Source organism: Mustela erminea, chromosome 5 (assembly GCF_009829155.1).
Source record: "Mustela erminea isolate mMusErm1 chromosome 5, mMusErm1.Pri, whole genome shotgun sequence".
NCBI classification, from domain to species: domain Eukaryota; kingdom Metazoa; phylum Chordata; class Mammalia; order Carnivora; family Mustelidae; genus Mustela; species Mustela erminea.
In genome coordinates this window covers 131,323,593-131,345,536 of record NC_045618.1, presented here as the reverse complement: position 1 = coordinate 131,345,536, position 21,944 = coordinate 131,323,593, and the positions used below count along the sequence as shown (strand labels likewise).

At 43.8% G+C, this 21,944-nt stretch overlaps 1 protein-coding gene across 17 annotated transcripts in view; it reads left to right on the top strand.

The window, feature by feature from the left end:
* The window catches only part of TTLL5 (tubulin tyrosine ligase like 5), a 283,373-nt gene that overhangs the window by 222,590 nt on the left and 38,839 nt on the right, over positions 1–21,944 (top strand). For 8 of the 17 annotated variants that reach the window (XR_004286140.1, XR_004286138.1, XR_004286141.1 and 5 more), the window contains one exon: positions 10,231–10,313. Coding sequence is in view for 6 of the 17 variants with exons in the window: in XM_032344877.1 (XP_032200768.1) it covers positions 10,231–10,313 (83 nt within the window). In the remaining 11 variants the exon portion in view is untranslated. Of the gene's footprint in view, positions 1–10,230; positions 10,314–14,395; positions 14,519–19,843; positions 20,192–21,944 lie in introns of those variants that run through there. The other 9 variants (XR_004286139.1, XR_004286135.1, XR_004286136.1 and 6 more) reach the window with 3 other exon arrangements.

Sequence of the window (21,944 nt, the reverse complement as noted above, 5' to 3'; positions counted from 1 at the left end):
ACAGTTGTTAACAGCCCAGGATTTCTAATTAAATTTGAATCCTGGCTCCTTTGTCAGTTGACTGTTATTTGGGGCTACCTCTAAGCCTCTGTTTCATTATCTGTAAAATACTACCTACATCATGGAGTGGTTCTTAGGGTTAAATGAAATCATGTATTTCCCTGACATACATCAGTGTCCAATGCATGTGTGTTGGTATAGTTATAATTTCTGCTGCTGCTGTTGTTCCCTATTTAAAAAGATGGCATTTTCATTGTTATTATGCTGATATTCCTAAGTGTGGTTTGCCTCTAACTGACAAGGCTATGGAAATTCAAATGCATTCTGAGATCCTGAACACTAATAACTCTAATGACTATTGAAGGCAAGGGCTTAGCTTCAAATAAAACAAAAGACTAAATTTGGACGTACCGACTTCCAGTCAAGTTGTCTCCACAGTTTACACTTAGTACCCTCCCTCTGCTTCAAATACATAGCAGTGATTTAAAAAAAAAAAAAAAAAAGAAAGAAAGAAAGGAAGAAAAAAAAAAAAAACAGAAGGGCCTAACTGAGCTTCAGAACAAGGGAAACATCTCCTTGGTCCCCAAATGGACAGAAATAAGTGAGAATCAGTGAATGATGTTGAAACAACAAGCTTTCTGAGCTCTGCTTTAGAAGCAGGTAGTGACAGCCTAGACAGAGTTCAGCTCAAGTGGCAATGTCAGGGCCTGAAAGTGCCCTATGCAAGAGGAAAGACTTAAGAAACCGAGCTCATTAATTGAAAATAAAAGAGTAACTTTTCAGCTGGGGAAGATGTTGCCCCCAGAGGATGTCTAGCCATGTCTGGAGTAATTTTTTTGTTATCATAGTTGAGTAGGGGTGGGGAGTTCCTATTGGAATCTAATGAGTAGCGTCTAGGAATTTGCTGGTAAGCATCCTGCAAAGCACAAGACAGTTCCCCACAAAAAAGAATTATCCAGTCCAAAATGTCAATAGTACCAAGGTTAAAAATCCCGAGCTAAGGAATGCAGCGGGCTCTCCTCATCAGAGACTTGATAAAACTGGTGTGGACCCACAGCCTGAGGGTACAGCTATTCATGTCCCAGAATTCACCTGGATTCCTAAGTATGACCGAGGCAAGGGCACTGAAATACCAGTATAAAGTCTGGTTCTTGACTGGGGTAAGAAGGCTGGGTCAAAGCCACTGTTAGACCTTCAGACAGGAAGGGCTGAGCAAGTACAGAGACAAGAGGGGAGATGATTACTATTCAGGATGAGCCTGCAAACCAAAATTGCAAAACACGTGAATAAATCTGAATCTAAGAAAGATTGCCAACAAAGTCAACAAGTGGAACATGAATTCCTTATGAATGAAATTAATATTTTTAAACAGCCAGACATATTAGATCTGCTACCTGATAGGATTATCCTTTTGAATATGACATGTAACTCTGATCATAGTATCAGAAGGGAGAACTGAGGGAGAGGTAGACAAGTTACATTTTAATAAATAATAACTGAGACTTCTCTGGAATTGAAGAAATAAATGTAAATGTCCTCAGCTGAAAAATTCACCCCATGTACCAAAACAAATGCACATCTAGACACATCAGAGTGAAACTGCAGAACACTGAGCATAAAGGAAGCCTTACCTACTGTTTGATAGAAAATTCACAAAGGAACCCAGAATACTGGCATTCTTCTTTTAAGCAATAATAGATGGTAGAAGACAAGAGCTAATAGCTTCAGAGTGTTGGGGTAAAGTAACTTTCAGTCTAGAATTTTATACCCAGCTAAACTGTCATTTAAGAAACCTGCCAAAGTACACAGGCAATTTGAGATATTCGAAGTCTAAGATGATGTACCACCTATGACCTTCACTGAAAGACTGGGTGAGGACTGGATAGGATAAAAGTGAACACAGAAGTGGGGGATAACATGAAGGCAGTGACATGCAAAACTTTTATTAAATGATAATAAATGTTAATGACTATACACATCATTGGTGTTTTGAAAAACTAAAATATGTTTAAGACAAAGACAAGATTAAGGGACAAGGGGATTCAGTGGATAGTGAAAATAATAACAGTTCTAAGGGCAAGACAGAACTATTGAAGGAAAAAAGGTAGAAAAAAAGCTAAATTTTACACTTAGAAAAAAACAGCTAAATAATTGACATACAATCTGTAGCATTTTTTTTTAAGATTTTAGTTATTTATTTGACAGAGATCACAAGTAGGCAGAGAGGCAGGTAGAGAGGCGGGGGGAAGCAGGCTCTCTGCTGAACAGAGAACCCAGTGCAGGGCTCCATCCCAGGACCCTGAGATCATGACCTGAGCCAAAGGCAGAGGCTTAACCCACTGAGCCACCCAGGCGCCCCACAATCTGTAGCTTTTAAAATAACAGAGGGACTGAGAAGAGAATGGAGAAACTTTGAATCCAGTGGAAGGCAGGAAAAGAAAATAAAAAAGCGAAGAAAAAGGGTGATAAGTGGAAAATAAAAACTAAGATAGTAGAGATAAATCCAATTATATGAGTAGTCACAGTAAGTATTAACAGGATTATACTCTTCTATTGAAAGGTTAGATTATGAAATTGCATTTTTAAACATGTTCAGTTATAGTCTGCTTGAAAGTAAAATTTCTATTGAAAGGTTAGATTATGAAATTGCATTTTTAAACATGTTCAGTTATAGCCTGCTAAAGTAAAATTGCACAGTGCAGAGGGTGAGAAGAAGGTAAACCATATAGTAATTAGAAGGAACATGAGTATAGCAATAGATAAAATAGAATTAAGCAAAAATCATTAGTAGGAATAAAGAAAAGAACTGGTATGCAGTTAACATCATAAATTTAAAATATATAAATCAAATGCTGGCAACAGTATGAGGAAAAATTGAAAAATTATCGATTGTAGTGGGTAATTTATTTGAATCTACTACTATTGGTAACTGATTGGTCCCTCAAACAAATTTCCGAGGATATGGAATATCTGAAATGCAGAGGAACAGTGGCTTTTCATCTTTTTCTGACCACCATTTATAATAAAAAAATTAAACTTTATATGCAACTTAGTAAAAATATCTATATTATGTATGTGAAATAAAGCTTCACAAAATAATATTTCCTATTATTTTACAAATACTGTGGGGTCCCCTAAATTGATTTTACAACCCGCTTATGAGTCAGAACTCATAACCTGAAAAATATTAATAGCTATGCATAGACTCCTGCAACCAAAAGGGAGACTATATCTTTTCTTCAAGTATATGTTTACAAAATTTCAACATATGCTATCACAAGTGAAGGCTCCACACATTTCAAAAAAAACCCATATCAAACTGTTTGCACTTTTTTTTATAAGATTTTATTTATTTATTTGACAGAGATCTCAAGTAGGGGGAGAGGCAGGCAGAGAGAGAGAGAGGAGGAAGCAAGCTCCCCGCTGAGCAGAGCCCAATGCAGGGTTTGATCCCAGGACCCTGGGCCACCCAGGCGCCCTAATAAATACACTTTAATTAGGGAAGATCAAAAGGTAATTTTTGAAAAATGTTCGTGTGTTTGAAAAATTTTAAAAATACAGTACATAATACCCATGTGTTAGGTAATCATAAAAATCATAAAACACTTAGAACTGGATGCCTATGGAAAGGGCTTTAACTTCATATTTATTAAAAAGAAAAGGACGGGACACCTGGGTGGCTCAGTTGGTTAAGCCTTTGCCTTCAGATCATGATCCCAGGGTCCTGGGATCAAGCCCCAGATTGGGCTCCCTGCTCAGCAGGGAGTCTGCTTCTCCTGCTCCCTCTGCCCCTTCCCCCAACTCGTACCCTTTCCTTCTCTCTCTCACTTTCCCTCCTTCTCTCTCTCTCAAATGAATAAAATCTCTTTTTAAAAAAGACAAGAAGGGGAGCGCCTGGGTGGCTCAGTGGGTTAAAGCCTCTGCCTTCGGCTCAGTCATGATCCCAGGGTCCTGGGATCGAGCCCCACATCGGGCTCTCTGCCCGCAGGGAGCCTGCTTCCTTTCCTCTCTCTCTGCCTGCCTCTCTGCCTACTTGTGATCTCTGTCTGTCAAATAAATAAATAACAAAATAAAAAAGACAAGGATTGAAAATAAATGAGATAATCATTTAACTTGAAAAACTATAAAAGGAATAACAGTAAATTAATCAAAATCAAAATAAAATAATAAAATACAGAAATCCCCTACAACAGCCTGGCACAGGGGAGAACAATGTCTGGCACATGGTAGATGCTCGTTCAGTACTTGGTGAAGGGATGAATGAAACTGACAATAAACCATAGAGGGGCTCACCTCTGGAGAGACTAATCCAGTAAATTTAAAAAAAAAAAAAAAAAAAAAAAAAGGACCACAGAGAGAATATTAGGAATAAAAAGGAATATAGCAGCAAAGATAATGGATTATGGCTTAGATAACGTGTAGTGTATTTTTTTTTAAGATTTTATTTATTTATTTTACAGAGATCACAAGTAGGCAGAGAGAGAGAGAGGAGGAAGCAGGCTCCCCGCCGAGCAGAGAGCCCAATGCGCGGCTCAATCCCAGGACACTGGGATCATGACCTGAGCAGAAGGCAGAGGCTTTAACCCACTGAGCCATCCAGGCGCCCCACGTGTAGTGTAGTTAGAAAATGGCGTCGTGTGCACACTACACAGAAGTTGACTTCGCGATGTGTTTCCTGAATTGGTTTTGGAACCAGAACCCAATTTAATAATGTTCTCATTGTTACTTGTTAAGGATTAGCATATTAGCTTCTGTTTGGGCAACGCATACATAATCCCTGGCCTGATGGATAAAAGGAAAAGCACAGAGACACCTGTGCACGTGTAGGTGGTGAGAAACTCGAGAGGATTCATCTGTGAGTAAATGTTTGCTAAGAAAAATCAGTACGTGTTCCTTTTGGAATTTAGTTCTTTAACCTAACTTGTACCTTGAGATTTCTTCTCTCCTTTGGGAATTGAAAGAGGTTGGTTTCACCAATATTTTTAAAAATGATCAAGTTTGGGGTTTCTTTTCAGGACCTTCTCAATTGCTACCCCTCCTGTCAGCAACATCCCCGGCAAGGCCAGCATCTCTAGCTCTCCTCTTCCTGCGAAATCCTGAGCATTTTTCGTTTGTGGGTCCCAACTTCTGTAGTAAGGTCATCCCTGATGTGGTGGCATGGATCCAAGATAAACTTTTACGAAACCATTGGAACAGAAAACTAGTACCTCTGTGTTAGAGATGTGGAAAGTCTTGAAAAGAACTCGAAGAGAAACAATATAGCACCAAACCACAGTCAATCTTGTGAAGTAATGAACAAAACAGATCTTAAAGAAGGGATATCATTTTCAGTAAAGTTTCCACTGATCAAAATAATGGGAGGGGGGAGAAAAAGGAATAGAGGAAACCACAAATAAAGGAAATAAAGAGCATGAAAAAGCACGTCAGAAGCCTTACCAGCAAAATGGATAGGAGGGATTTTGCTTATTAGAACCCTCCCTGACTGGTGATGATCCGTCTCATAGGCCGGCTGGATCGTGTGCTCTTGACACCAGTGGAATTCCTAGCCAGCTGTCTGATCCGCATGTATACCCGAAGTAGAGACTAGAACTAGAAGAAATCTTTCAATAATAAATGTAGACAATATTCCTGCTTATGAAGATATTATTTATTTGTAATGCATTACTGAAACATTTTCTTGGAAAGGCTGAGAGGCTGTTCTCTCCTCCTCAGAGTCAAGCCTTTTCTTAGACTTCAGGAAAATGCAAGAGATCAAAGGAGTAGGCAGAGTGAAGCCAGTAAGTTGGATTCTGGGTTAGAAAGTGCACACTTAATACCTAAAGAAACTCTTCAGTTACTGGCCCTGAATCTATCCCAAGGGAAGGTCCTGCCTTAGTTGAAAAGAGCCTGTCATTATTAATGGAATTTTTCTAGTTAGACTTCTTCACTGCTGCCATACGCGCTATCATGTACGCATGGCCATGTGTCATGTCCGCACTGAAGGTGCTCAGTTCCCCGGGAAGCCTGCCCTTCCTTCAGTGGCTTTTGATAATTACACAGTTCGTCCTTTGGAGACAGGTCTGAACTAAGCCCAGCACCACAGCTGAGACTGTAGGAAGTCTCAAACTCCTGACATTGGGCTGTATCTTGGGCTCCTCCATCTCCTGGAACCTGCCCCACTTCCAAGAAGTGCAATTAAGAAACGCCGTGGGGGGCGCCTGGGTGGCTCAGTGGGTTAAGCCGCTGCCTTCGGCTCAGGTCATGATCTCAGGGTCCTGGGATCGAGTCCCGCATCGGGCTCTCTGCTCGGCAGGGAGCCTGCTTCCTCCTCTCTCTATCTCTCTGCCTGCCTCTCTGCCTGCCTCTCTGCCTACTTGTAATCTCTCTCTCTCTGTCAAATAAATAAATAAAATCTTTAAAAAAAAAAAAAAAAAAAAGAAACGCCGTGGGACTACATAGTCCCATGTAGCACTCTTCTTGGTTTAAACTGACTTTGGTGTAGTATAAAATTAATGGCACTTATCTTGTCCCATCTTTTCGATTTTCCTCTCTGCAGAATTCTTGAAACTTTTAGAAGTCACTTTTCTGAGTTCATCTTCTAGCCACCTCTTCATATTCCTTATGTACTATGGTCAGCGACAGGTAATGGGACTGCACCAGACACACATGGAACTTCGCACGTTCAGCTCTCCAGAGAGCAAGAGAATGTGCAATTTCAGTAGCAGCTGACTCCATTCGACGTTCCTCTTAGGATGGGTTGGGATGGGCTGAACGGGAGATGTATCCTTCCTGCCCATGCATCTCCTTCCCTACCAGCCTCTCAGGTAGGACGAGCCCCCGTGCTGTGTGCTCTTTTTATGCAGAAAGCCATGTTAGATGACAGGCCAGCCACTTCACACAGGTGAAGAAACGGTGGTTCGTTCTGATGCTGAAAATACGTGTATATTGGATTTATTGAGAGGTCGTTTGTCAATCTCCAATAGACCTCTCTTCGGGGAGTTGAAGAGTTATTTTGACCATGCGATTTCTGCCTGGTGGATTGCCACTTAACTACCTTCTGACTTTAATAGCAAATTACTGTTAATGTCTAAGTTCTGAATATGTTGTGGTCCTTCTTCTGTAGTTTGTTTCACAGTCTTATTCCATACTGAATCAGAGTCACCAAGTCCCCCGACTTAGTATTTCAGTGGATAGATAGGCTTATGGCGAATGCAAAGATGGTTGGTATTTCTAAGTAAAAATACCAATACTAATAAAAGTTAATGTTTATTTAGCCATTAATATAATGCCAGACACTGCACTAAGATTCACCATCTCATTTAATCCTTAACAACCCTCTGAGGTGTCTTGACATCAAAGCAGTGACTGACTTAGACAAGCAAGGGAACACGTACATACCTTTCTGTGTAACTATTTCCCAAAACACAGGTGCTCCCAGGAAAGCAGCAAAGAATTATTGCAGTAGGAGGCCAGCAAGTACAAATTAACGTACAGATTAACATACATCATAAACAAGCTGTGGTTCAAAAGTTCTCCTTTAGGAGTGGGTTGTCCAGAAGCTGAAATGTGTTTTCCCGGGGACATGATGTCATCACCACAAAAGCCTGTTTACCCCTGGTGTGCCTGAAGTAGTAAAAACACAGACCCCAACCATTTTGCGTACCAGCATTTTCATGGAAAAAAATCACTCTGAATTTCCTCTTGAACGGCTGCTGGACACATTTCTCCACCGCTGGGAAAATGGGGAGCCTATGCTAGAAACAGCAGAACCATGAGCAGTGTTCGAAGGCAGAATCAGACGTCGCTCCCAAGGCCTGTGGCGGAAATGGATGGGGAGAGGAGTGTGGAAGAGTGACCGAAGCTGGGGACAAGGGGGACAGTCATAGGCGCAGGAGATGTTGGGAGAGGAACAGGAGGACGTCCATGAAGGTGAAGGGCGGGATAAGAATTCTAGAGAAGAGGGGAGAGGACAAGGAGTTTGAGGACCTTGAACTCCTGAGTTGTAAACACGTAAGAGCTCTGCTCATCCCTCCGGTAGATCCCTGTTCCCGGCTTTTGTTTCTTCTACTGACTCCAGTGTTTTGCCTGCCTCTCTCCCTTTCACTATTTAATTCCTCTGTGATCCTGAGACCAGCCCTGTGGCTTTTCTAGACTTTGCTGCCCCTCATGTGGTCGAGCGGCCCTAAGGTTTGTGATTTTTCTTTGGATGGTTTTTAGTTTCTATGGAGGAAAGAACCCATCCCAGGCTCCAGAACTTTTCCTTTTTCACTTGGATCCGGAAGAGCCAATATTAGCTATAGATGCTTTGGGTAGTTCTTTGGGTCCATAAAGGGCTGAAATAAAATGCGTAAGCATTTCAGGGGTAGCTGTCCAAGGCTGAGGCTCATGGGAAAAGGGAGAAGCCCTCTGTTCCTTTCTCTCCTTTTTTTTGTCTCCAGGTTCCTTGTCCTCCAAAGCCGAGTGGAAAGGAGTGGGCAGGGCCCAGACAGCAGCTTCTTGGAGGGGAAGGGTACAAGACAGTGCCATCCTCGCCTCACTGCTGGGGTGTGCTCTCGAGGGATGTGTCTCTGTTGAGGGCGTAGGGACCACCTGATCACCTGAGCATCCGCCAGGGTCTCTAAGTGCCCTTGTGCCACCTTCCCCTTACCAGCAAGTCAACGTTTCCCTTACTTCTCTAGCGATAGAAACCAGACACCTGTGGAGCTCGGAGAAGCCTCAGTTTGCAGGCTTTATCCCAGACCCACTGAGTCAGTATCTCCAAGGGAAGGGCCTGGAAAGCTCGATGATGAAGAAGTGATCCCAGGTGGTTCCTGTCAAGGACGTTTGACAGACACTACTTGCCTGCCCCTCTACCTTGTTCATTTTTAAAGGCTCGTAGGACATTCTAAACCTCTGTCTCAGATTCATTATACACATATGCTGTTTCCTCTCCATGGAAAGCTCTTACCTGTTCCCTACTCTTGGCCAATCCCTACTTCTCATAACTTCATAACTCGGCTAAAATGTGATTTTTTCAGACCATCCTTGACCACTCTCATCGCCATCTGCATCAGATCCCCTTGCTTCATCCTCTTAAATCCCCTTGTGCTTTTTCTCCCTGGCAGTTATCACATAGTTTGTACCTTGTGTATTTGCCTAATATCTACCTCCTCACTAGTACCAAGCACAGTACTCCAGAAGTATTTTTTGCATGGATGAACAAATGGAAAACTAGTGCTCGGAGAAGGGTTTCACAGGTTGGATTGAACGCTGCTCAACAAATAACGAACTGAGCATAGGAAAATTTGAATCTTCCAAGGTAAAATTTGCACACATCAACTGAAGGCAAAGTAGACGGGTCTAACTAGTAATTTGTATTTATGGGACAATGGATCAGATTATTTTTAAAATACTTAATAAATACCTAATGTGTGCAAAATGCAGTATTGGAAGCTATGGAGACAACGGTGAGTAAGGCGGATAAAATCTCTTGTCTTTGTGGAGATTTTTAGCGAGGATGACAGAACTAAAGCAACCAGTTACACGGTCTCATAATTATAATTTTGTAAATGCAATGAGAGCCTGTAGTAGGGAGACCTGGCATGGTCTGTAAGCGAGTCACAGAATTTCTAAGACATTTGGCTGTGGAATCTGGGCCCAGAGCATGCAGTACCCTGCGTCCTGTGTCTTGTCAGAGCTGCCGTGAGGGCAGGTGCTTCTGTATAATGGCTTCTCAGCCTCAGCGCTGCAGACATCTTGGGCCTTGCGGACACCTTCCAGCGTGCCATAGGAAATACTTAGCTCCATTCCTCACCAGAGGCCAGTAGACCCCACAGCTATGACACCCCCAAATGTGTCAACACTGCCAAATGTCCCTTGTGGAAGGGCAGGAGTCAGGGCAAACTCTGTCCCTCCTTTGTACCTCAGTTGAGAACCACTGGCCTACTTGAAACTTGGTTTTTTAAATAATGCCTCACCTCGTGATTTATCCAGATCAGTGCTGGGAACAGCATTTATTCATCAATAAACGCGTTTGCTGAGTGCCTTTTAGGCACCAGGCACTGTGTGAGGCACCGGAGACACAGTCATGGTCACGGCCTTGTGCTTTCTGGAAACTACCTTCCAGGGGAGGGAGCAAGGCAATGTTTCAGAAGAAGGGAGAGGTTGGTCCTAGAGGTCCTTTCAGTGAAGACAACAAGGCAGAGCCCCCAGAGTGCGGGGATTTGAGTTCCCCCTCCCTTCTGCTGTCTGACCGACCTGCTTGTGTTTCAGGGGCTCCTCCGCGGAAGGGCAGCTGAATGGACTCCAAGGCAGCCTGAACGCTGCGGCCTTTGCGCCCATCACCGGCCCCACAGGTCAGTGGGCACAGCCATGGAGGCCGGGATGACGGGGCGGGGGCCACCCTGGGCGTGTTCTCACTTGTGCCTCAGAAGAAACGTACAGTTCAAAGAATGAAGGAGCATCCGGGCTTTTGAAGCATTGCAAATGGCCGCTTGAGGATGGAATGGTTTTCCAGAACTAGTTCGGGGTAGACAACGTTTCTCGGTCCGGGAGAGTGTAATGGGATTTGCAGCATCTAGTAGAAAGGCCTGTGTCTGACTGGTGTTCCTCCCCGTTCATCTCGGATCCCCACCCATAGTAGCTCCCGCTGGCTCCTCCGCACACTGGAGCCCTTGTCTTTGGTCGGGGGCCTGTCACACTAGTGTGATGGCCTGTTGGTCCATTGCCAGATACCTACTGAGGTCTTAAAGCCTCTCAGTGTAGGGACCCACCTAAGTCAGGCAGCATCGGCCCAGGGAGAGTTTTCTAGGAGTACTAATTTGTAAAAAACATGCTGATAAGTAATCAGGAAACTAAAAGAAAATCACGTGGATTCCTTTCCACAAATATTTCTTACTAAGCACCACCCATGGAGAAAGACGCTGGGCACTGAGGGACACAGAGGGTGCACCAGGCAGACCCTGCGGCCAGAGACCCTACAGACTCAGGGAGAGAGGAGAGTCAGCAGGGAGTGGGTACAGGCTGGGTGGTTCTCAAGGGCCTGAGGATGTGTTGAATAACCATAGGCAGCAGCGGCTGAACATCTGGTGTGTTCGACGCAGTTCTGAATGCTTCACACATGATAACTCATTTGTTCACCAAATAGGCATAGAGCAGGAACTGTGTTGCCCATTTCACAGCTGAGGAAATAAAGGCACAGATTATGAAACACATCCCAAACCTCATAGCTAGTAAATAGCAGGGCTGTCTTGGAAGCCCAGAGACTTGGCCTGGGCTCTTTAGGGATTAGAGTGCATGTTTCTTCTAGAGGAAGAAACATATAAGCAGAGGGTTGCATGCTGACAAGTCCCCCAAGAGAGGGGAGGCGTGGGGCCGAAAGAGTTCCAGGAAGAAAGAATAAGGCCTGCACAAATGGGGGCCGGGGTCGGGGTTGCACATGCACGGTGTCCTGAGAGCCCTTCTGTGTCACCGTAGCTAGGGACTAAGAGCTTGGGCAGGGAGCAGCAGGAGAACAGGTCATGGCGATAGCAGGGCCGGTTCGTGAGCGGTGTAGGGGAACTTGGTCCCAAGTGCAAGAAGCAGCCATCGAGGAGTCTAGGGCTGGGGTGTGGAGGGTGTGTGTGGGACATCATAGACATTCAAATGATTATAAGACCAATGAGAAACTTGGTTGGACTGTATCCTGGGGATAATTCCATATATGTCATGGGCTTCCTGTGGACCTAAAGGACAAAATATATAGACAAAAGCTTTTATAACGACACCCATTCAGGTAGTAATATAAGAGTATAAAGATTTTGCTCTCCACTGAAAATCTTGAACCTGAATTCAAGAAATACTTGATGGATATCTACTTGCTCTTCCCCTCACCCAAAAAAGAATTGCTAGAATATGGTAGTTATTTTTTAAGGAAGTAAAATTTCCCCCTGGAACTGTTACAGCCTGGGAACTGGGTGGCTGGGAGAATTTTGCACCACAGACAGCTGAGTATCTCTACCCAGATAACTGCTTCAGCCGGGGAGGGTTGCAAAGCATAGGAGAGGCAAGAAACGTGCCTGCCACATTTGTATGTCCAACTGATGTGTCACGTGCAGACTTGAACTCTCTGCGTGCGCTCTGGCTGGGGGAGTTGGAAGTTCGAGGGCTCATACTCTCAGCATCTCATCATGAATTCATATTTCCAGACTGAAGTTATCTGTTAGGGATTTTGTATCAGTCGTAATGAACTCGGTAGCCTCATAAAGCCACAGAGCATAGAGAAGTTGTGTGTCTCCCTGGATCCCGATATCTAGTTTTCCCTGCTTCTGTCTTAAGACAAGTGCATTATTCTTGTCACCTTGTTTAGGCTGCCTGCTCTTTACTGCTTTTGTCTCCAGTGACTCTGGACCCCTAAAGTGCCTTGAATTTGTTTCCGTTCTGTGCCTTTCCTGGTGTTCCTGATCCTCAGTTAAAGAAACACTGATGAACATGGTATTTTCAATCCTTCCCAATCAATATTTTGCCTTGGCAGTATGACAGCAGCTAACCCCATTAGAGTTACTTCTGCGGCTAGTCAGGAACTACCTGGCACTTTAGGGTTTCAACTACAAAGCATGTGTTTTTCTCTATGACACATAGATTTAAAGGTGTTCTTCTAGGAGTTCAGAAGGGTGTCCTACAAAAACGAGGGTAGGTTGGCATCAGCAACATTTTTCTTTAAACCCATAAGAAGGGCGAGCAACCCCCACAGTTGTCAAAGTTGACATGTCTCTCAGAAATGGGACATGTCTCTCAGAGATGGGACGTTTCTGCCCCAACAGGAAGCACCACACAGGTATTTAAGCCCCTGTCTAGTCTGGTTAACTCAGCTGGTTAAACGTGGTATTATCAACGGCATGAATATAGCAGAAGTCTGTTTCCTGGCCCCTTGACCCTCTACAAGTCTAGCCAACCAGGCCTTAAAGCTGTGTCACTTTGTTCATCGGGCGCCTGAATAAGATAACTCGTTCAGCCCGGCACACTGTTGAAAAACAACTCAGAACCCTTTCCCCCTAAAGGTGACCTAGTGACAGTGTTCTTCTAATTGTGAACATTAAATGAGGTAGTGGATGTGAGGGCTGCTAGCAGAAGGCCTGGAATGCTCCACGAACATTACTTTTTCCTTGACTTCCCTCCTTCAAGCTAAACATTCGGAGTTTGCTGTGGAAGGAAAGGTGTAGAGTCAGCAGATTGGGAAACTTGAGAAGGAAGGCTAGAGTGAGGGCCTTTGGCTCAAAGCCAAAGCCATTGGCCTTCGTTCTTTGTAAGCGTGGCGTTCTTGAGTTCTGAAGTGGAGATGGTGAACTAAAATAGCAGGGAGCCACAGATTAGATAACTGGCATTTCTCTCGTGCTGGCTTGATAGTGTAAACCACCATTCTTGTAGGGTCTGAGGCTGTCCCAGCTGCCCTCATCCCTGGCCTTAGCTTCTGCCTACGCCTTTTCTGTCCTGGAGCCCAGCCTCTGCCCGCCCCCCACCCCGATTTGTTATTGTTGTTTAAAGCTCTTACGGGTCTGTAGTTGGTAGAGGGATTTGTACTGCCTTTTGAACATCAGTGTTAGATTTCATTTATAAGAAGTGAGAAACAATGTCCTTGTTAAGTGTTGGTAATTTGGGGGCTTGGTAAAACACAGTTTAGCTATATATCCTCTTTCTTTGCATGGGGGTGGGGCAGCAGGACATCAGTGTGACTCTGGCTGCCCACTTCACCATCTCACCGTAAGACAAGAGAAAGGGACTTATTATAACAGAGTAAACCCAGTGGAGCGTAAACTCTAAGGATCTAGAAGTCACTTTAACTTTAGAAACAAAATCATTTGCCCAGCAGTTCTCAGCGGAATGACCTATTTTTATTATTAGATTCTTATGCCTTTCACCAAGCGTTATATAGTTGTCATGGATCCTGGATGGATCTGAAGTATAGCAGATTAACAATGAAAATAAATAAACCTCTTGAGATGCTTGCCCTAGCGGCTTATATCCTTTATTGTTCCCAGAATGTTCTTTTCTCCCTGGAGCCAGAGGGGTAAGAATTTGGGTTGATTACCCACTCTAACAGTGTTAGAAAACAAGGGGCACAGATTTGGTGTTTGGCAAGAAACTCAATGTCAGCATCTGGGCAGTGTTCCCCTAAAACCTAGATTTGGTTTTGCTTGTTTGTTTTCTTGCAATACACATAGCTGTTTATTTTCTCCGTTCTTTATGTCCGATGTATTTCTCAACCCTCTCTTTCCTTCTTTGGTCCTTCTGTCACCCGCCACCTGATGCTATATTCTGGGCAGTTTTCCAGGCCTGGTGTCCCTTGCTATTCTTCTCTCTGATTGTCGTCCTGTCCTAAGACTAGTTTTAGATTTGACCTCTTGTCCTTTCACCAAGATCAAATAAAGTGTTAAGTAGGGATTTTTTTTACATTTTTCAGGATCTTTGGAAGCTCCCCAAGTTATTTTCGCCAGATCCAAACCCTTGCCCACACAATCTGGAGCCCTTGCTACAGTTATAGGACAGAGAAAATCAAAGTCGGTGAAGTCAGGGCCAATTTAAGGTAACAGTAAGAATAAGAGCATATTTTTTTATGATAACTTGCTGACTTTATATCACAGCAAGAGGCTTAATAGCTATCAAGAGAAGTGACAGTTTCTTAGAATGACAAAGAAATTTTGATTTTATAAAACCAGAACTCAGAAGGACTGTGAGTCAAAGTTAAGCTACTGCTAGCATGCTTCTGCACTGGCCGACCAGTAGGTGGCGCTGTGGCAGTAAGAAATTTCCTTACTATTATGGAGGCTTTTGTTTAAAAATACGGGGACATGAAACCAATCAAAGGAAGAAACTAAAGCCATAATCGAGTTATCACAGGTAAAGAGTAACAGAATACACTGGAGAACATGGTATTTGAAGGTCAAATTGCAATAGCCTCTAAAGAGAATGAATATTGTTAAAGATATTTATTATTAAAGAAGGCTGTTTGATTAGAGTTGTGTAGTTTGTGAACTGGACTTCCAAGTAATGGGAGGCAGGAAGGAACACAACTTTGAAAAAAGGTTTTTTTGGTGAGGTTGATTAATATGCTTTTTTCTGAGTTAAGATAAGCATATGCTGTCATTGGCAGCAAAACAAACTGTAAACCCCATCCATAAAAATCTCCAACATTAAAGGGATGGCCTGACTTTGAGCTCGTGAGGCTGTACTCACACCACTAGCACGGCCCCACAGTGTTTTGTTCCCAGCCCGTGGCCTTCAAAACTTTCAGAAAATTCTATGAAACCACAAGGTTGTGATGATTCCTTTCCTCTTTGCTCTACCGTACACACTAAAGCATTAAAGGCATACTGCTAGGAGCTTAATACCTTTCTTACCTCTAGGGAAATACTTACAGACTTATTTGAGAAGAATTATTCATCAAAATACCCCAGGAGAGCAAAGGAGGGAGGAAAATTATTTACCCACCACAGGATTCATTTACATTGGATCAGAAAGCTTCAAATATCTTTCCCCAGCCCATCTAAACTCTTTCCAAAAAGGAATGAGAAGAGAAAAAGGAACACCAAATCCATGGCTTGGTCATCTACCAAAATGTACCAATGAAACCAAAAACAACCAGAGTTGTCTTGGTAATACTTTGCCAATGATCCTTTAATTCTGATACGAAGCAGCCTATCCAGGGATGAACAACTAACAAAATAGAGAAAACTAAAGCGAGAAGGTCCATATTTCCTTGAGGAGACTGGCAGCCAAAAGAATGAATGTGACACCAAGCTCCAAACTAAACCACTGGCCTGCCAAGAAGTACTAATGTCCATCAGTTTCCAGGACTGAGAGACTTGGACCTGCCACAGTTGTAATATCACTTTTCTTGAACCTATTTCATTAGTATCTCTTACAATCCACCCAGAACATTGCATGGCAAAATAAGATCATCCGCAGAGAAGCCTTGGGAAAGAGCCCATCTCTCCACATGTCAGTCTGTTGCAAGCAGCCCTGCGGAACTGAGCTGCGCACAAGCTAGGGGTGGGTGATGCTGTACTTTGTGATGAGCTGCGGTGGTGAGACCTCGTGCCGTGTGTGTATGGACTCAGAAAACAGAGTGGGTCAGAGTGCCGCTGAAGGACCGGCCTCCCATAGTGCAGCAGAACTGCTGGGAAGCCCCAGAGGCAGCCCATTGCCACCTGCCAGGCCAAATAAGAGAAACAGGTAGTTTACAAAGTGAAGCGGGGAGAACCCAGAGTCCACCTGGATGCTTGCTTTCTCCTTGTTGTGAATGGGGTGTAGGCAGATCACTGCTTGGCAGACATCCCTTCAACCGCAGTCACAAAGGAATGTCATCACGAGCTCTAACAGTCCTAGAACCCCTTCCTGTATGGGTTTAGGGAGGCAGGAAGGAGATGAGAAGATTGAAGTGTGTTTGCATAGCTTATTATCTAAGACTGAGAAAATGTCAGTTGTCCTTATCGAACAATGAGGGAGCCACACTGAAGGATACTGGGGACTGAGATTCTCCAAGTCGCCCACTTTGTTGTCGCAGGCAAGGGCCGTATTTAAATACATGCGCGATTCTGTGTCTTCTTAGGTTCTGTGTCGTCTGTTTGGCATCTCTTCGTCACAGAGCCAGTTAACTGTGTTTTCTGTATTCTTGACGCTTTTGCATTTGGGGCCTTACGGAGCCAGGGGGAGTGCCTATCCCACGGCTAGCTGATTCTGAAAGATCCTATCAGCTTGCCCACGGGTATGCCTTTCAGACAGAAACCAGCTAATCCCAAGTTTATATACCCAACCACCTCCTTATCTAACTCTCACATGGAAAACCCACATTTCCCTTGCCCCAGATCACTCCAGGGCCAGCTTCCAGGCAGCTGGAGAGCACCGCTGTAGCCCAGAGGCCACCAGAATTACTAAAACAAGCCAGTCTTAAGCCGTTTACTCTGTCCTGCCTTGCCTTTTCCAGGGAAATCCCAAATAAGGCTCTGGCCTAGACTTTCTCCTCACTCCTGTCTTCCATCTCTGGACCACACTGGTGTTTTCCCCTGTGAGGCACGTAGAGACCCTCTCTCTGGGACCCTAAGTAGAATCAACTTCCTGCCAGGCCTTGTTCTCATGGCCTCCATAGCCACACTGACTGGACCGTACCACGCTCAACTTGTACATTGTACACGGCAATGGAGAGACTATCTTTAATATGTCTAGCAGGGAACACAGGGAAACATCTGAATCAGTTAGGTTTATATCACCAAGTTCTAAGCAACTGGCCACAGCACTCACTTCATTCTAGGCTGTATTCTACAAGTGATGTTTTCACAGTGTGTGTGGTGCTAGCCGCAATCTGGCTGCAGCCACACAAGAAGGATGTGAATCCCTTTACGTGGCCAAATCGCCTGGCTGTCAGCCATGGAAATTTCATGCTTTCCTGTCCCGAGGCCTCTTTCTTTTCATTTAGTAACTTTCTACGTTCAGAAACAAAACTCAAGCTTAGCAGAGCAACCTGGTTGGAAGTGGGGGAGGAGACAGCTTGGCTTTCAGTTTAGAGGAAGTAGGGGGATACCTCTAAGATCCCACCCAAAAGGGGGTTCATTTGCCTTAAAGAAAAGGAGGGAACTCTGATTTCTGAAATGGATTAAGAAGTGGACCACGGAGAGAGATAACATCAGAAAATTGATATTGTCTCTTGCTGAGCTGGCAAACTCCCAAGAGAGGAGTGATGATTCTTCCATTGTTAACAATTACTACTTTGTTATAAAGAGACTTGGAAAGTGCAGTGGCCCCTTTCTCAAATTACATTTATGTTACAGAAGCACACACACCCACTGGAAAAAAAAAAATTGCTTGGCACCCTGGGTGGTTAGACGTGTGCCTACCACCCCAGCTCGTAGCGGGTTCGTGTTGTCCTGTGTGATATCCATTCACTTTGGGTGGAAATGGATCCTGTTTATTCTTGTATTCCTGAACTGGGCAGGTAACCAGCATAGCATTGCCTTACTTTGTGAGCTTTTATACTTATCACTACAAGTTATCAGTCTATACTCTGGATGTGTGGAACCCACACATCTTGCTGCTGGTTTCAAAGAAATGCTTGTTATAGGCACATACCTTTGCTTTACCATCCGTATAACCTCGGGTCATAATTGCTCCTCAAAGTTCTAAAGAAAGAAAATGGCATGCTAGGCCATGCCTGTCTTTGGAAAAAGCAAGTTTTGTACATGGAAATATTTACATCTCTGCTTGCCTGATCTGTAGAATTTACTGGGCCCCAGAGTGTGTGGGTGGGTAACTGTAGGGTGTGGAGAATGGTGGCTTGAAGTCTATTTCTCCATTGGCATTGATTGCCATTGACATTTATTCTTTCGAATTATAAAGGAAAAGACTGGGCCTCTCTTGTCCTCAGAACGAAGAGCATCGCTAGGAAACATAAAACAATAGTCTCTTATACTTCTTTGTGTACTCCTCTTTCGAACATGCCAGCATTTCCATTCAGGACGCCTGTAGGTATCAGGAGCCTTCTTCTGTTGAAACCTAAGGCCAGGTTAAGTAGATACCTGCCAGGAGCACCTGGGAGGCTCAGTCATAAAGCGTTGGCCTTTGGCTCAGGTCATGATCCCGGCGCCCTGGGATCGAGTCCCATATAGGACTCCCTACTCAGCAGGGAGCCTGCTTCTCCCTCCCCAGCTCCCCTGTATTTGTGTTCCCTCTCTTGCTATCTCTTTGTGTCATAAATAAATAAAAAATCTTTAAAAAAAACCCAAAACCAAAAAAAAGTAGTTACCTGCCACCCGAGAGGAACAGCTTGAATGTGCGGCCTGTCCCCTTAGCCGTATGGGTAAAACACGGCATGTATCCCCAGTACAAAAGGAGGGTGTAATCTGGGAAACCAACCTGGTTGTAAGACAGTGAAGTGAATGGAAAGGTCAACTGGTTAGAAGTTGGGATTTTAATGTTACTTCTTTGTTCATGGTTATCAGGTGAAAAAAGAAAGAAAGAAAGAAAGAAATCCCTCCTTTTTACATTCGATTGGACCAAAAGGTGACGGAGGTGTTTCTCCTCCTCCCATCCACCTCTCCTCTGCTTCCCAGGGAAATTAAGACATGTTTGTTCGTGGGATGAACCCAAATGAAGATGTTTTAGAATTTTTTTTTTTAAAGATTTTATTTATTTGCCAGAGATAGAGAGTACACACAAGCAGGCAGAGAGGCAGGCAGAGGCAGTGACGAGAGAAGCAGGCTCCCCGCCGAGCAAGGAGCCCGATGTGGGACTCGATCCCAGGACCCTGGAATCATGACCCGAGCCGAAGGCAGCGGCTTAACCAACTGAGCAACCCAGGCGTCCCAGATGTTTTAGAATTTAACAGGTGTTTTGGTTTTTTGGTTGTTTGTTGTTTTTTTTTATAATTTCTTATGGCTGAACTGCAAAATAATACTGGGTAATAAATTGCTTGCCGTTACTTGGGTTTTGGAACACGGCATCTTGAAAACGCAGCTCTTCTTTAGAAATAGGACTCCTCGCAGGCCTTGTATTCAGCCATCCCTGCTGCTGTTCTCGAAGATAAATTGCAGTTGTGTGTACGTACATATTCTTACCCTCCTCTTTTATGCGGAGAAGTCGAGTTGTCTCTGTAGCCTTTTGATTAATAAAAGAGAGACCGCCTCAGTTTACCTCTGTTAAGGAAAGTTCATGTACATCAGCATAGGGAACAGCCTCGGGGGCCAGACCTCATAAAAACCTACCACTTATTTGGGACAGTTAGCAATGGCTAATCAGTGGCTCAGCAGCATGTCCTGTGAGGCAGGACAGCTGGCCTCCACCCTTCTCCTGGGTAGCACCTCTGCCTTCCTCAGGACCCTGCCTCTCTCAATGTGGTTGTTTCTCTCTCCGTGTGCAGCTATCAAAGGACAGAATTCAAAAACCGGGCATTCATTCACCCAACAAAGTGCCGCCGGTGTACAGAGCTAAAGGGGGCGGCCGCTGCCTGCAGACCAGGGCCAGTCTGTGACCAGGAGAGCGTGAAGACATGACACAAACCTGCCAGCTTCAGCATTTCTGGCTGTTTTCTTCAGGTGGCGCATGCAACAGACTTTTCATCCCTAGCATCAAGTCTTAAAACATAAAAGCACCTGCAGGAAAATAACAAAATATAAAGGGAAAACCAAGGCCAAAGGTCAAGATGGTTCACATTTTTCAAATATAAGACCAAATAAAATTATGATAATCACGGTTAGATTTGGTTCTGAGTCTTCTCTAACAGGCCAGACAAAAAGAGAAACCTGATACATCGAGGTCTATAGTTCTCATTTTCAAAAAGGAAGCCATACTCTGGAGGAAAATTATTAAACTTTTTCCTAGCTGCTTTTTTTTTTTTTAATTTTATTTATTTATTTGAGAGAGTTTGAGAGAGAGAGAGAATAAACAAGGGGAGGATATGAGTGGTGGGGGAGAGAGAGAGAGAAGCAGACTCCCCACTGAGCTGGAATCCAGATGTGGAACTCCCTCCCAGGACCCGGAGATCATGAGCTGAGCTGAAGACAGACATTTAACCCACGGAGCCACCCCGATGCCCCTTCCTAGATCTTATCCTAAAAGAAGTATTTCACATGCTTTAAAACGAGGACACTGAACAAAGTAATGGTGCCCTCACAGCACAGCGGTGTGTTTCACGGGACTGCTTCTCGGTGTGAGCTACACTGAGGCTAAACATGGCAGTTCAAGTCAGTGAAGACAATTTTGTGAACTATTACAGTCCAAGTCGCTTTGTGGTCCAATATAATCCAATGACATAGTGGTTCTGTGGAGGGGTGGATGGATTGCATGTGTCTTAGATAATCCTACATATCCTATACCTTCCCTCCGGTGATGGCTCGGTGAGAGCTAGTTGTGCTCTTAAGCAAAGGTGCAGAGGCCTAGTCTTCTACATGGCTCGTTGAAGATGGCGCCGATGTGCTCTGGAAAGCAGGTGGCAGAGGAAACGTCTCCTGGAAACTGGAGCCAGGCACTGTCTGACCTGTCACAGCATGTTTGCTCTCTGTCCCTTTATTTTGTCCCTAGGCACCTCATGCCTGCTTCTCCCCAGTCGGGCTGATTCCTATTTGTCCTTTCCAACCCTAGCCCATTCCCACCCCCAGTATGATTTAGGTGCTTTTTTTACTGTACTTACAGCTATCTGCTGGGGCATTTACAACACTCTAGTACTTTCTGGATTCCTTGACCATTCCCCCGCCACCAGGGCCATAATCCCCTTGAAGGCAAGGAGGAGCTCTCACTTAATTCTGAAACCCTAGGGCCTAGCACAATGTCCAGGCCATAGTAGGGATGTAAAAGACTGATTAAATGGATGAATGAGTGAGTTTTCATATTTCTCCTAACACCTGGAATCCCCTGTCCCCATATACAAATCCTTCTTATCCTCTAAAGGTCTAGTTAGGTTTTGGTCTTGTCTAGTACGCTATATTCATATAATTAGATTTTAACCTTGCATTTTTTAAATCCCTAGAGCATTTACAATTTATGTCACAAAGTTTGGCACCTCATTATATTTTTGTCATTCTTTTATCCTACTTTCTCCTTGGGTAAATTGTCTCCAGTAAGACCATAAATTCTATGACCGCAAGATTACATTCTGTATGTTTGTGGAATCCATAAGAACACCCAAAATGCTTCATTACTTGTAATATCAGCCCTAAAGAAAAGATTACATAAAACACAAAAAATTTTCCTGAAAAATAATCTACTCCCCCTGTTCTCCTGGCTTCAAATAAAATGCTTACCCTCAAATTAAAATGCTTTAACCTTAAAGATTTCATAAATAATGTATTTTATTATTAAACAATCTTAAAACTCAGAATAACCTTCCTTATAAATTACCTAGTACAGTATTTCAAGCGTATCAATATTATAAAACTACTTCCTCGAAATCAGAGAATGACTGGTCACTGTCCTTCTGATTACAACTTCTTATACCCATTCAGAAACTTAACTATAAACTTCCT